Raw genomic sequence first — 16,989 nt, 5'->3', positions numbered from 1 at the left:
CTTCTGTAAACTGAATAACCACATCTCCTTTCAAGGTGACATAATACTTGTATGGTATTCAACGTGCCTGATACATTAAGTAAGTACTAACATATAGAACCAATAAATTTGAAAACATGAAAAGATGTCCATATTATCATGGCTGTTTTGGTTGGTTTGCTTTATAGTTCTAGCAATGACACCCAGGAAGGCCATTGGGCACTCTAGTCAAGAACTCTTATCATTTGTGCTGTGCATTGACAATTCTCATTTTTTTTTTATCTTTTCTTTTTTGGTACTGGGGATTGAACCCAGGACGTTGCACTTGCTAGGCAAGCGCTTTGCCACTGAGCTACATCCCAGCCCACAATTCTCATTTTTTTCCCCTTCAGGTTTTTCAACATTGGTTTTCAGATAGGGTTTTACTATCATTGTTCAAGTTATCCCTAGATTCTAGATCTTTCTACCTGTGTTTCCCAAATACCTGGGATTAGAGATATGCCTCACCATGCCTGGCTTACTTGTTCAGTGCCTATTTTCTTTGTTCTACAAAATGCTAAAAGATGAGATACAGCAAAAAAAAAATGAAATAAAATATACAAATCTTAACTTATGGAACTTCCATCTAGTCAGAGAGATGGATAATAAATAAGCATACGTAGATAATTGTAATATTGTTACATTACATGGCAGTACAGTACAGGGAGAGAAGTGAACCGTTGTCCTTCCCAGTGAAGAAATGGTCCTAGGTTAGCCCTTCTAGGAGAAATATGTCAATTGAGGTGAGAAAGCTAATAGGAATAACATAGTCCAGTGGACAGACAGAAGTATGTTTCAGACCAGATTCTCATATGGAGAATAATAGATGTGACAGAGCACTTACTCAAAGGATTTCTCACAGAGGCCAGCCTCAGAATGTTCTAGTAGCAATTTAAATTGCAGAATTACTAATCTCACATTATAATGTCTGTTAGGTTCAAAGGGTTAGCATGACAAATTTCCACAATCTCAGTTGCTTAAAAAAAAATGAAATTGGTTTTCAGCAGTCCGAAGTCATGATGCCAACTCCTTTTGGGAGCTCCCAGGACAAGTGTGCCCATGCTTCTTTCTGGTGTTTGTGCCTTGCTGCTGCTAAACTGTAATCTTCACCTCTCTATTCACATGGCTGTCTTCCCTCTGACTTTGCTCATGTCTTCACTTGGTGTTTCCTCCGTGTCTTCTTCTAAAGACACTACTCATTAGCTTAGGGACCTGGCACACATTACACACATCATTTTAGCATGAATTTTAAAGTACATTGTTAAATAACATTGCATTCACAGGTCCCATGGGGCAAAACTAAAGGATGTCATTAGGTTTGAGGGGCACAACACAAAACATAATACTGAAATGAAGACATTTGGAAACCAGAACCCACTTTTTATATTATTAAAATTTAAATTTTGTAACACAAAATTCTGTAATTACAGATGTATAGGCAAATCAGTTACATTGTTTCCATTTGAGATAAAAACTGAGGCTGGTAGTAGTACACATTTTTATTGATGAGGTCCTTCAAGGCCTACAGAATTCCTTCAAAATTAAACAGGAGGAGTGGGTTCCTGAGGTAGCAGCCTAACTGTAATTACTTATATCTTTTTGGAAAAGAACACAGAGAACATTTTTTAGCATCATTAATCATTATTGCTTTGTGTTGATTCAAATACCACCAGAAAATCATATCTTGGGGGGTTAAATGATAAAGAAAATACTGATGTATTACTTCAGTAATTTAAAAAGAAAAAAGGCAATTGTAATGGCATAATTAAGACTTTCTATTTTCTGATTACTTGGAGTATTGACTTCACTATATTCTAAAATATGTACTTCATGGCTAAGGTTTAATGAAAACTGTGCCCGAATTCATTAATTTCTGAGTGGAGACCGTCTACCAGAACCAAAGGATGCTTCTTCTTACAAATAATCAGTATCTGGCTTGGAAGTGTAGATCAACCACAAAGCTTAGGCTGGGATAGGAGTGCACAGATAAAGATTGATGTGTGAGACATAGAGGAAGTCTCCCACCTTCACAATAGTTTCTTAAAGGCAAGTTTTAATTTATAGCATCAATTTGTTTTCTTTAATATATAAAATAGTACAGGTGTTTAACATGAAGAGGAGGAGGATTATATTGTGATTTCATAGGTACAGGCAATTCCCCATGCTATATTAAAAAATAAAATGCTTAGTGTTTTTTTTTTTTTTCTCTTATCATGGTCAACACAGAGACACAATGCTTTCTATGGCTTACTCATCTATTCCTAAATTAAATTCTGAGCACACAGTAACATTGAAACATTTGGAATAAAAACTAAGTAATTAAATATTATTCATAGTTTTGTATACCTTTTTTCCCTTTAGATGCATACACGAGGAATAGATTTTCTATTGCCAATTTCAGTTACATAAAACTTGAGAAAAATATATAGTTGTCTAAATAGCTGTGTTTCTGTATCTTGGAGTCAACCACAGATCAAAACTCCTGCTGTTGGCTCATGTCTATAATCCTAACTACCAGGAGGCTGAGCTATGAGGATCATGGTTCACAGTCAGTCCAGGCAGAAAAGTCTGTGAGATTCTTATATTCAATTAACCACAAGAGAACCAGAAGTGGCCCTGTGGCTCAAAGTGGTAGAGAGATAGCCTTGAGCAAAGTCTTAAGTAGCCACAGATTACTTCTCTGGCAGGGACTTTCTACAGTAAGAGAGGATTGTGCTTATTTTATATATGTATATAAAATGTACATTTCTAAATCATTAAATAATTTCCTTTTTAACCAACAATTTAAAATTATATATTGTGGATTTTTAAACTACAAGGTGTGTCTATTATCATAATAACAATACATATTTTGATTAAGATGGGCATGGTAGCTCATGACTGTAAATCTTCACTATCTGGAAGACTGAGCTTGGGGAATCATAGCTCTAGGACAGTCCAGGAAAAAGCCTGTGTGTGGTGGCATGTGAATATCATTCTACCTGCAGTGGAAAAAAGAAATAGGAGGATCAGAGTCTAAACTTGATGGGGAAAAACAAGACCCTATCTCAGTATATGGACAAAGCAGGAGCTGGGAATATGGCCTAGTGCTAAAGTGCTTGCCTCACATACAGGAAGCCCTGGGTTTGATTCCTCAGCACGACATATATAGAAAAAGCCAGACGTGGATCTCTGGCTCCAGTGGTAGAGTGCTAGCCTTGAGCAAAAAGAAGCCAGGGACAGTAGTTAGGCCCTGAGTTCAAGCTCCAGGACTGGCAAAAACAAATGGCCAAAGCAAAGAGGACTGGGGACATTACTGAAGTGATAGAACACCTGCCTAACAAATACAAGGCCCTGAGTTCAAATCTCAGTTCAATAAAAATAAGTTTTAATTAGGAAAGGAGAAAGGGTGCATGATGTATTTGAAGGGTTTTCAATAACAGATTTTTTTTTATCTACTTAAGATCTCAGGAGATCACTCTAAAATTTCTACTAATTTTCTAGAATGTTCAATGCCCCTTTATTCTTTTATACCTACCACTAATTGATGTGCTTTTGTTTTTACAAACTTATAGTTCACTACTTCAATACAGTGACTTTTTCTTCTTCCTCCAAAAGGAAACTATTCCTGATTTATTTCCTTTCCTATTACCAAGAAATGAAAAATTTCATTATGTAAGTTTAATATTATATGATACATAATCTATAATTTATTTTATTAGAGTTGTATAATAGCTATACATACTTTCTTTTGACCTAGGCATGTAATAAAGCAAATACTATTACCAACTCTCATTATAAACCTGAGTTTACCTAATATCTAATAATGAAGACTTCCATTCATAATAAAAGTGATCTGTTTCTCTACTATTACTATGGTTCAAATGTTGTTTGATTCCCATCAAAGTTTTTGTTGTAGTTTATTTCCACAATATAATGATATTTAAAATTGTTGAACCCTTTACAAGGTGGTGAGATTGTGGTTGTGTCAGAGTAACACAAGGCCTGTCTAGCAGGAACTAGGCCCTGGTTTCATTCTTTAACACTACATGTACAAGCACACACACATGCACATACACACACATAGATACACCACATACCATACACATTGGGACCTTCAAGAGATGGAGTCAAGAGTGTTTAGTGAATCCAGGTCCTGTTAATATAACTTAAATTATTTTATATTTTTCTCATTATTACCAGTCTCATAATTTGAACAAAATTTCATAAAGGGTTACAATGTGCAATTATTTCCTGGATCTAAAGAAAAAATGAAAAGTGAAATTTGTGTGCAAATTAGGCTGCATAAAATGTGTTTGTATATTGCTATTTTATCTGTCAGAAATACTGGATCAGTTTAGACTTGTCCTGACACTTGGTGTTAAGAATTTTTCCAACATTGCTTACTCTATTGAAAATCCTATCAGATATTGTTTATAGCACTGAATTATTAATAATTGAAAAGAAGAAAAATAGGGGAATTTCAAATTTACATGTTTTGGGTTGATTTGAATGTCTTTCTATTGTCAAGTGATCATTTATGTATTTCCTCCTAGAAATTATCCATTTTACCCATTAACTTTGTCTATTTTTAGTGTTAAGAGTTTCATCTTTTCCTTCTATATTTGAAAAAAGATTTTCACAAGTAAAATATATTAATTCTGCACATACACATATAGTGAATAGCTTTTGTAGTTATCTGTAAGAAGTTGTATGAGTTTCAATTCAACGCGTCAGTTTTAAAATATAGAGCATTATGGTCAGTGTTACCCTTTCCAACATTTCCCCCAATCTCTCCTAACCCCACTCTTCCCCTGAAGTTCTGTTTTCACATACATACACTCAATATTATGACTGTATTTGCCCATAACCTCCTATCTTCTAGGTAACTTTAATGTGCTTATGTGATCCACATTCATATTTTTATATAATTAAAATATGATTTTTTACATGGTTTATGTATTCTTCTTGGTAATTTGTTAGGTTCTTTTCCTATAACTACATTAAAAACTATCTCAAAATTTTGACAAACATAGAAGCTTTGATATATCATATTAAAAATATCACACTGATTATAATATTAATTCGACATAATTTAGTAAACACACTGGCTTGTGAAAAGTTCATAATATATTAAAAATATTAAAAGCAGAGCTTACTAAAGTAATTATATGTATATTCTATGGTCCATTTACGTATAAGATTTTAGGGTTTATTATGTTTACAGCTCTATATACAATACATGGCTATGCATTAAAATTTTATTTTCTTCATAGATGCTTTTATTATTTTGATATCCAACAAGTATAAAACTACTATTATTGTTGGAAAATCTAAAGCTAATGCAAGTTTGAAACATCAAAAATACAATTAATTCTATCTTTTATGTTGGGTTTAAACATATATGTACAATTTTTTAAAGACATAAATTATGTAACTTGGGTTTGGAAAGAGTTGTGCAGTATGTATCTCTAAACGGTTTTATTGCAGCTTAAAATTTTACACTTAAGTCTTTTAAAATATTCCAAAATAGTTTTTATTAATCTAACTTAAACTCCCTTCACCTATCACTGCCATTTTGTTAGTATGATAACCACATTGCAAAGGAACAGAAAGAGCTCTAGCTTTTCATGTCATCTTCTTTTTCTCACTCTCAGTCTCTTCAAACCAAGAAATCTGCTTTGAAACTTTTGATTTAAAAAGGTCAGCTTGCTGTAGTTTCAGTAACCCTTTATAGATGTGGTGAAGTTTTCTTTCATTGACAATATTGTTTTAAATCATGTTGAATTTCAAACTTACTGTTATAAAGGGGTTAAGTTAAAAATAAAAAAACAATTTCCAAGATTTTCATCAGTATGTTACAGTGATGTGGGGGAGAGAGGACATATATGAGTTGTATTTTATATGTGTACTTCCTAAATGCTTGCATTTATATATGCAAATGCTTATTCACATGTTCTTGAAGGAGTGTGTCTTTATTTTAGTAAATGTATGCATATAATCATGTGTTTTGTGCAGATACCAAGCAATATTTGCAGTGCATTTAAAAGGGAGCAGATATTTAAGCCTTCTCATCTGCAGACAGTATTCAGGATTATAAGATTTTTGCCATTGGTGTGGAAGCACTTACAGGGTCTTTGTAAATATCCATATGCTAATCTCCGAGGTCATATATACAGAGTAAGTATATTTTCATAGGAAGAACATAATGTGAAACTGAAGTCCAAATTTTAATAAATGGATTACATGCACAATATATTTTATCCTCAGATGAAATTCTTGATTTTACATTATTGTACTATATAACTATTTCTTTTATTCAATCCATTTTCTTCCTCACACTGCAAAATCAAATCTAAGTGTACAGAAAAAGAAATTGTGTTCATGATCTGAAAAACATCTAGCCTCTACCCAAGAGGCACAGCACTGAAAGTCAAAAATAATATTAGATTTTTAGCTTATTGCTGTTATCATTAGTATTTACTCCCTTTTGGTTGTTAGGAACATTTTCAAGTCTTAAAAAGTACAATAATAATATATGATGAACCTTTCCCTATTTTATGTTTAATTTTTCCTCTATTTATGTCTTGTCGTTTGTCTTTTTGTTCATCTATAAAAAGGATGAAATATAAATATCAAAAATATTTTCAAATATTTTTAAAAGAATGTTTGACTGTTTTATGCTTTCCTTTAGATATTTTGTCTTCATAGTTGTCTTCTTATCTGTGAAATGTACTTATACATAGTATTTCTGAATGAATAAAGTAGAAGCTAGAACACTTAACTTTGGTTCAGAGAAATATTGATAAATCATGTTGAAATTCTACTGTGCTATGAATCATCCTACTTTGTAGCCTATATGTACACACAGAGCAATGTGTGGTAAAAAATTTCAGTACTAGAGAAATCATAAGAAAACTTTCTGTCAGAACTTATCAGCACATAAAAATAAAGAAACAATCCATACTAAATGAAAAGCTAAATTTCACTTCATTTAAACATAAATACTTTGTACATAATAAGATCTAATATTTCCTCATTCTATTCAGAAAAGAAGAATGTGTAAGAATTTAAGTTCACTTAGAGCAGAAACTTTTTGTTATTACACATTTGTTTGGAAAATGAAAGCAGCTAAACAGGAGTACTTCCCAAAGTATATATTATTAAAATTGGTACTCTGAGTTGCTTTAAACTTTTACTAAAACAAAGTTGATGCTGAACAGTAAATTAAACTTAAATCCTATTGGCTTTGTAAGAGTGTAGAGCTTAGAATAGAACTAATACGCGTTTAACATACATATGAATCAAGTTATATGTGTGTATTTATATATTTATATGCACAATTTATTGACTGTTTTTGTGATAAGATCAAATATATAAGGTAGTAACCTAAGAATAAACCTTTTCTTTGGGAATCTGCATTTCTGACACACTGTGACCATGATAAAATATGCATTTGCAAGTGATATATTTGAATTCTGGGTCATAGCATTTAGAATTCACTATAAATCAAACAATTACATGTATTGTAATAGAAACAGGATGTAGAAGGCAGTAATGCTCAAAACTAGAGGAGATTCAAATATTAATCCTTGAAGTATCAATGGATCAGACAGAAATGGTACAGTCAAGTGCGCATGTTAAGCTTGTTCCCTTTGTTATAAGAAAGATGTCTTGAGTTAAGACAATACATTTTGTTGAAAAAGAAAATGATATACTAGATAAATACTTTTTAAAATAGTGATTGTTTGTAATAGTTTACTGCCACATTATCAACTTCCATATATGGAGATATACAAAATAACTATCTGACCAAAAAAAAAACCAACTTGGCAACAAATAACTTTAATATTGAAGACAAATAGATGCTGAGATAATTTTTATGCAATGTGACCAGCTTACATTAACATTCTTACTGTAATCCAAGTGGTTATGCAGAAAGCCCTCCTAACAGAAGTATGGCTAATATTAGATAAATACTTTTTAAAGAACAAAATTACTTCCCAGTATATTTCCAGAACAGTATTTCCACTTTTCAGAATGACTTTCCTACATTTTTCCATCAATCCTTAATGAAACAAAAACTGTTATTCTATATTTTAAATTCCCAGAAACCAGTGAGAAAATAAAATTCAATATGACAGATTTACTCAAAGCCATTGGATCTAAGGAATTACCTGGCTGCCAGTTAAACAATAAAATGTTCAATTCCCCTTAGATCTACTGAATCGAAATCTCCAAAGGAAGATTCCTAAGATTAGGCAATATTTGCAATTATCCAATCACCCTCTCTACTTTGTGATATCTCAGTGATTACAGATAGCATTCTATGGCATGATTGGGTATGGGCAAAAATGCTCACTTCCTGTTATTCCCAATTGTTTGGTCCAGTGTGGATTGGAACACATTAAAGTTTCTGTGTTTTACAGTTCTGGGCAATGTACTTACTACAGTTCTCAGCTTTTCTGTTATCCCGGATCACGATTCTTTGGTTGATTGTGCTGAAGAGTGTTGTCCAGTTAATGGTGTGATAGTAGCACAGGTTGCTGTTATCAGTAATGTAGATGTTTCCTGCACTGATTTCCTTGAGGGACTGGAACTGCAGAGAGGTGATGCCTTGCTGCTTGAGGATAAGCAGTGAGAGGCCACTAAGGCAGATAAAGGGGAAAACAACTAGAGTAAATGAATTAAGGCCATCATACATTCTCTGGAAGTCACCTAATGATGGCACACACTCTCTCAAAAGAATGTTAATGGAGCATACACAGAGATTGAACCATGTAATCTTTGTGCATATGCGTACTATTTCAGTATTTAAATGCCATGTACTAACAATGTTAAAAATAAGAATTTTCAAAAGAAAAAATAAAAATTTTAAAATAATTGAGTATTGGCAATCTCTTACTCTCTCTCACTACATATTTACTCATTATCTTCCCCTATTGCCTACATTTTATGTTCTTCAACAGCAAAATCCCATTTTAAGACTAGACAAATAATTATTGAATGATAATCTATCCCAACTAAGGTAGTAAATATATGATAACTATATAATATAGTCAGGCATTCATTCAGATAAATAAATATTGCAAAAAATGAGATTCAGACTTAAGTTATGCATTAGACATCAAATATATTGTAATAGTTATAAGATTGGTAGCTATTACTTACTAAAGAAAACATTTCAAAATTTAAAAAATCTATTCAAAAGGTTTCGACACAGAGAAAACTAAAATTTCAGAACAACTACTTCGTGATAATCAATTATCTTTTCAGAGTTTGCTTTTATTTCATCATAAAGCATGTTTGCTAATTATTTTTGTTTTCTATCCTCTAAGAAATGAATACACTGGGCTGGGAATATGGCCTAGTGGCAAGAGCGCTTGCCTTGTATACATGAAGCCCTGGGTTCGATTCCCCAGCACCACATATACAGAAAATGGCCAGAAGTGGCGCTGCGGCTCAAGTGGCAGAGTGCTAGCCTTGAGCAAAAAGAAGCCAGGAACAGTGCTCAGACCCTGAGTCCAAGGCCCAGGACTGGCAAAAAAAAAAAAAAAAAAAAAGAAAGAAATGAATATACTTCCCACACCTAAATCAACTACTGAACATTACTTTTCATTTTGGAGTTCGAAGCTTCCCATTGACTAATAAGTTTAAATATACTTTTCTGCTAAGACTTATAATTATCTTTACTATTTAAAAACATGTTGACTGAAGGATAAACACTGAGAAGTTATTAATCTTCCATTTTTTACTCCCACCATAAATACCCAGAATTGGTTAAAATGTCATCTTCTGTAAATAAGCTGATTGTGCTATAGAAATAAGAACTTGATACCTATACAATTTGAGATAAGCCTTAAAAAATAATGGCTTCGTAAAGACTTAGCATGTGATTTTTAAATAGTGAGATTAAGCTTTATGACAGTGTCTTTCTTGGCTGTAACTATTTTATTTGTTTCTGAATTGGAACTTCATGTACAGTGGCTGACCAGTTTTGGAAACACAACCTCCATGTTTCATCATTCCTATGACAGCATCAGAGTCAGTCTCCTGTTCAAACTAACAACATTTGTAACTCACATACTTAAGCCATTGTCAAGTCATCCAAATCTGACTTTTAGATATAATAAGAAAACTGGGTTTGATGGCTAATATCGTGTGTCTTACCTACAAAACATTAGGTAATACAATATTGTAGCATTGAGAAACTATGTATTCTGTAGAATTTGTACAATCACTTGACATATTTTTATGGAGATTATCTTTAGATATGCTTAATTGGGCAATAAGAACATGGTTTTAAACATATGATGCTACTCTTGACAGTTCTGTGACTCCCAGTATTAGCCATATGAACTTACCTATATAGTACTCTGCCACCAATGGTCACTAGATTGGAAAAAACACTGAAGTCAGTCATGTTTGGTGGCCATGACTGTATGTTTAAGAAACCTGCAAGGCATAATGATTAAAGTCATTCAGAATATCATTATTTTAATAACCAATGTTGACTATTATTTAAATATAATGAATATGTATAAAAAGGTGAGAAGTAAAGGACCATGAATGTTTCATATTTTGAAGTAGTTTAACATAGGTACTTTCCCCCCAATATTGAGTGTACTTCCCCAAATTTCTAGGCTAAATAATCCATCACATCAAAATTATAGCCACCAAGAATCCCTATTTTTCAGACTTACATTATTATAAAATTACATATATCAAAATATTTCAATGATGCAATTTAAATTCTTCTAGTAGATGCAAGAAATGTAGTATACCTAAAGAGAAAATGCAGACTTTTTTGCTTATAAAGTCCTGCCGTCTCATCTCTTTGTTTAGGATGTCAGTATCTACCTTGCATTTTAAACTATTTTTATATATTTCTAACTCCTTTCATTAGATTTTGTTCTGTGATAGTAAATCTATATCTGATTTATATCTATGAACTCCATAACATTTATTATAAAAAGCAATAAAGGATATTAAATGCTCAATAAATGCACAATAAATAAGTGCTACATGATACCCATGTTTAATAGTATCTCTATAGAGAGTATTTTTTAATGAGTTGGGACATCATTTAACAGTTACCTAAACAATGATAACAATATTTCAAGAATATTCATTTTTGTAATTTTATAGTCTCTCAAATGTGCACAACAGTCACCTTTTTTTCAAAATGACAAGTTCTCACAAACTAGAATATCCTTTGAACATGAGTCACTGATCCCAATGTTATACAATTATTTTAAGGATACACCAAATTGTAAAGTTGTAGTACAATAGTTACATAATAAGAAGTACCTGTTATCTCTCTGACTGTCCGAAAGACATTCAGCTTCTCTGGGTCTATAGCTTCAATTGCATTGTAAGGGTCCCTAGAAAGTGAAGAGGAGATGCAGCTAAATTTAAATGCTGACAAAGGAGTGCAAAGGTAAGAAATACAACAGCAGTTAACTGCATTCAAATTCAAGTTTAATTTTCCATAGGGAAGCTAGCAATGTGTTGTCTAACTTTTCCTAAAGTAGATGAGGAAAGGGATTAGCAAATGCTTTCCAATTTTTAATGACACAGAATATGGATTCTTCATCAACTGTTTATCTACAGGAAATTGATTCACTTACCATGAATAAAGTGGCAAAGTTAAAGTCCAAGTCTGAACCACTTTATTTTAATTTGCTTCTGAAATTTGATTTTTTTTTGTTTGTTTTGTTTTCTGTCAGTATTAAGACTTAAACTCATACTCTTGCTCAGCATTTTTGCTTAGGGTTACTGCTGCACTATCTGACCTATGTTTCAAGTTTTACCTTTTTTTCTGGTTCATTGGATATAAGAATATTGTAGATTTGTCAGATGAGGCTGGTTTTGAACCATGATTCTCAGCTCTCAATCTCCAGATTAGCTAGGATTATAGGCCTGAGCCTCCGGTGTCAGGATTAAAAATCCATTCTAAATTAGGAAAAATATTATCTGGAAATAAATTTTATCACAGGGAGTATCATTGGCATTTGGGCTTCTCAAAGCTAATGCCATCTGTGATTCATGCCAATCTACATGTCATTAGCAATTTAATAAACACAAGAGAATTCATTTTAAAAGAATTTTAATTGCATATTTGTAAATTTTTTTAAATGCAAGTTATTCCTTATATAGGTTACGGAAAACTATTTTATTTCTAGCTTGCTTGTATCTTTGTCTTTGATTTATAATGTAAGATATTTGACTTTCATTTGAGAAATATTTGAAAAATAAAAACCGTGAGGATTACAGATGTGAGCCACTAGCTCACAGCTGGAAATTTAAAATCTGAATTTAATATTCTCACTAACTTGACCAACATTTAGAAGAAACAAATCTTGAACAACTATACTTTTAATGACTGTAAAGCCATAAACATGAATGCAGCATATGGGGAAAATTTTGTCCTAACTTTCATGTGCAATGACTTTTTATGCAGCAGAAGATATTTGTAATGCCTGTGCAGTGAGATAAGGCACTTGAACACTTGTTCTTTGAGCAAAAGCAGTGGGGACAGTAGCTCTGATCATACAATCAAATATTCTGGCTTAGGTGTGGGAGCTCTACTTCCAGGATAAACACAGGGTAACACGTTAAGTCCAAACTTTTATTGAAAACAGTTCAGGACTTCCAGGAATTAGGTGAATTCTGAACTGTAGTCATACAGCTTTTTAAAATTTACATAATTTTTAATTAACTTAATTGCATTTACTTAACTTTAGAGATCCAGGGTTTTCATTAAAACAAATTGACAGAATTCCAGGGACTAACTTCCAAGTTCCTCTTGGGAATTTTATCCAAAGCCACTTGAAATGCATGGAACTTTAAAATAGAAAACTTTTCTTTCTAAACAAAGACCTACCCAAAAGAATATTATGATTGTCTGGCATTGTGTTTGGTAATCAAATATAAAGCTCTTTAGGTAAAGAGAGTGAAAAAGCTTCACTAATCCATGGGAAATCTTTAAAGGATATCACCCCAGCCTATTACCTATGTCCCATTGTCTCTGATCATTGCATTCCATGGATCAAAGAAAAGTTTCCTTGCTGGAATATGGATAGGGTGAGCTTTAAAGATTCCAAGCACAACATGTGACTGGTATCAGAAACCACAAAACATAGAAAAGATCTGTTTCTACTAAGTAACTCTAAACTTTAAACTCTGAGCTTTGCCTATGGTTCTTAATCTTAATAAGGAAATGAGAACCTATTTTTATTTCTGGAAATGACACTAGTATGCCAAAAACAGAACATGCAAATTAACTTCTATTAGTTTTCTTATATGTGAAAATTATAATTGATAAATTATCAGGTCATTTATTTTATACAAAAGCTTGTTTTCTGAAAAGAATATCATTCAATTATGATTGCTTTTTGTTAAAATATGTCAGCTATTTTAATAAACCTTACAAATGCTATTAAAAACTTGTTAGTAAGATTTTCAGGTTAATAGAAATCAATTGAGATAATGTCACAATTTTGACTTCCATTTATACTACCCTCTATTGATATCATTTAAAACTTCCCTATACATCTCTCTTTTCTGAAGTACCACACACACACACACACACACACACACACGTATACACACACATGATTACCTGCAGTATACAAGAGAGTCTATGTCTATTAAATTGACTGTACAGTAAGAGTTTCCTGAGATAAAAATGAGTCATTAAGACAGAAGGCTTGGAAGTTGCACTGTGGCTCAAGTGGTAGACTGCTAGCCTTGAGCTGAAGAGATCAGGGGCAGCGCCCAAGCCAAGAGTTCAAGTCCCATGACTGACACAAAAGAAGAAAAAAAAGACAGAGGCCTGTACTCTTATTTCATACACACATAAACACATATCATGTTTGTATATGTACATATACATACATATAAATACATAGACATATATACATATATAAAAGACTTGAGAAACAATAGTATTAATTATAATTCTAAGTATTCTAGTATCCTACGTTTAAGTGCTGTGATTGAGGACAGATAAATATCTAAACTAAGAGGTAGGATTTAGGTTGCCTTTATTTGGTTTCCAAGAGAATCTATAAAAAAACTACAATTAAATCTATAAAATGATACTTGTGGCCAAATTTTCTACACTAAAGTAGACAGTTACTGAGAATTTTTTGCATTGCCTGTCCTACATATTTTGTCTTTATTGCTTTTCCTTATTTCTCTCTAAACCTTTCATTCTCTCCTTTATTCTTTCCTCCCTCCCTAGCAATACTTTTTTTTTTCTATCAGCATTATGATTTTAGAATACTCAAGTAGTGAGAAGAACAATTCAGAATAACTTTTATATTTAATAGCCATCACAGCAATGTAAAATGTACTTATTATTAAATCTCTCCAAGAAAACATAGATACACATGGCTCAATAATTGCATTATTGAATGTTTGACAAGAGTGGAGCCACTCAGCTCTAGGAAGGATGTCAATCATGGAGTTGCAAATCACATCCGGGTCTTGTCTGGATCAAGTCACCATCTACAACATTTAATTTTTATTTTCTAAGTCCAATTATAAAATAAACTTTTGAAGCTTTCTGTTCCAAACAAATGATTTGGGTCTGTATCATTTCTGTTACTTGTGTGAAATAGCACAACTTTTTTTTCTTCAAAATCTAGATAGTGTAAAGCTTTATGCTATTCTTCTAATTAATGTATAATGCATGGTTCCTTCTGTAAAAACACCCCTTAGGATAGCCATTTCCCCTTGCTTTGTATTTATTTGTTAAACAATCCCCCCACTCTTAGCAACATAGAGTACGTAAAAATCTTCACATCATATCTCTAGAATTTTAAAATATATTTAATGAAGAACTAAGACAAAAAATTATGTGACATTTCACTGGACCTGTGTTATAGCACTGAAACTTTTTTTAAATTTTTATTGTCAGACTGATATACAGAGTGCCCAAGGCTACATATGTTACGTTAGGCTTTGGATACATTTCTTGTACTGTTTGTTACCTCCTTCCTCATTCCCCGTTCCCCCCACCTCCTTTCCCTTTCCCCACATGAACTGTTCAGTAGGTTTACACTAAACAGTTTTGCAAGTATTGCTTTTGTAATCGTTTGTCTTTTTTACCCTGTGTCTCTCGATTTTGGTATTCCCTTTCAGTTTCCTAGTTCTAATACCTGTATACACAGTCACCAATGTACTCAGATAAGATACAGCAATAGTGCAGGTACAACCACAGAAAGGGGATACAAGAGGATCATCAACAATAGAAGCTACGGTTTCACATCGCATGTTGAAAGTAATTACATCAGTGATATAACAGTCGTTTCCATAACATGGACTTCATTTCACTTAGCATCATATTTTGTGTTCATAGCTCCCCTATGACCCAGCAGCCCCACTTTTGAGCATCTACCCAAAAGACCACATACAAGAACACACTAAAGCCACCAGCACAACAATATTCATCACAGCACAATTTGTTATAGCTAGAATTTGGAACTAACCCAGGTGTCCCTCAGTAGACGAATGGATCAGGAAAATGTGGTATGTATCCACAATGGAATTTTACATCTCTATCAGAAAGAATGACATTGCCCCATTTGTAAGGAAATGGAAGGACTTGGAAAAAATTATACTAAGTGAAGTGAGCCAGACCCAAAGAAACCTGGACTCTATGGTCTCCCTCATAGGGAACAATTAGCACAGGTTTAGGCTAGTCACAGCAGAGGATCACAAGAGCCCAACAACACTGAAACTTATATTAGCAGGTGACTTTGATAATCTTTCCAGAATATCCTGTAGTGATTCTCAATGGGGTCTCTAATGCCCTAAGGAAGTGGAGAAATTTGAGGGCATTATATGCAGTGCTTCAGGAATATCACTCCAATTTCAATGAAAGTTATTTTCTTCTTCCTTTTATTACACAATAACATGCTTGGTTATTGTTTTCAATTCTAAAGGTCAGCTATCTCTTTGCTCTTTATTTCCTGTATTTCTTACATAGAATTACTTCTAATTCTGTATCTCATAAATCTAGTTTTTCATCATAAATGGAAACTGAGTATTTTCCTATCAATACCTGTGTCATTATATATCCAATTTCTCTTGTTTCCCACTACAAAATTATGAGTTAAGAAACTAATTGTCAGTAAGAGCTGACAATCTTCACAAATTTCACTTCAGAGTTGAAAAAGTAAGAAATGCTTTCATATATGTATAGGTGTATATGTATATGTACATATGTGTAACACAGTCACATATATACTACATATATGTGTGTATGCATATATGTATATGCATGTGTATATATACATATATATGAAAAAGTGATATTGGACTAACAAAGGATGAAACTTACTTGCTTAATGCAAATAACGAGAATATGACTGCAAATTGTTTCCTATCCAGAAATGGATCTCAGGCTATTGTGTTTACCGTAATCACATGAAAGCAGGAAACATGATTCAAAGAGTTTAGTTTTACTTTTGTATTTTTCAGAAGACATTATTAATAGTGTTTATAAATGTGGAATTTAGTTTAAAACAATTAAAATGAGATATTGTCTTATGAAATATTATATATTCAAGAAACTATATGAATGTACCTAAGTAATGACTCAGTCTTCTACCCAGTGAACCAAGGAGGCTAAGAAGGCAACCTAAATAGATTCAGTGAGTCTCTGTGGACTATGGTAAAGTAAGTTAGATGAGTCTCATCTCAAAATGGCTAGTTCTCTACATATCCAATAGATAAGTACCACATAAAAATATGGGATAAGAATTACCAAGTTTGTAAAGAAAGTTAAATGTATTATTATTTATTTTTATTACTATGAAGAATGAACTCAGGGCATTTGGCCCATGAGCTAATTTTGCCTGAGCTGGCCTTGAACTTCAATTCTCCTACCTCCTCCTTTTAAGGGATTACAGATATGTACCACCAAAGAGTATACTACAGTACATAGTATACTATGTACTGTAGTATACTCGTATAGCCTCT

At 32.7% G+C, this 16,989-nt stretch overlaps 1 protein-coding gene across 3 annotated transcripts in view; it reads right to left on the bottom strand.

The window, feature by feature from the left end:
* Erbb4 (erb-b2 receptor tyrosine kinase 4) overlaps positions 1 to 16,989 on the bottom strand; it is a 975,681-nt gene that overhangs the window by 245,012 nt on the left and 713,680 nt on the right. For all 3 annotated transcript variants that reach the window (XM_048344825.1, XM_048344826.1, XM_048344827.1), the window contains 3 exons: positions 11,308 to 11,381; positions 10,362 to 10,452; positions 8,446 to 8,645 (listed from right to left, as the gene is read on the bottom strand). In XM_048344825.1, coding sequence (XP_048200782.1) covers positions 8,446 to 8,645; positions 10,362 to 10,452; positions 11,308 to 11,381 — 365 coding nt within the window. The remainder of the gene's footprint in view (positions 1 to 8,445; positions 8,646 to 10,361; positions 10,453 to 11,307; positions 11,382 to 16,989) is intronic.

Source organism: Perognathus longimembris, chromosome 4 (genome assembly GCF_023159225.1).
Source record: "Perognathus longimembris pacificus isolate PPM17 chromosome 4, ASM2315922v1, whole genome shotgun sequence".
NCBI lineage: Eukaryota > Metazoa > Chordata > Mammalia > Rodentia > Heteromyidae > Perognathus > Perognathus longimembris.
The sequence above is the reverse complement of the archived record's forward strand: the minus strand, read 5'-3'. Positions and strand labels throughout refer to the sequence as shown.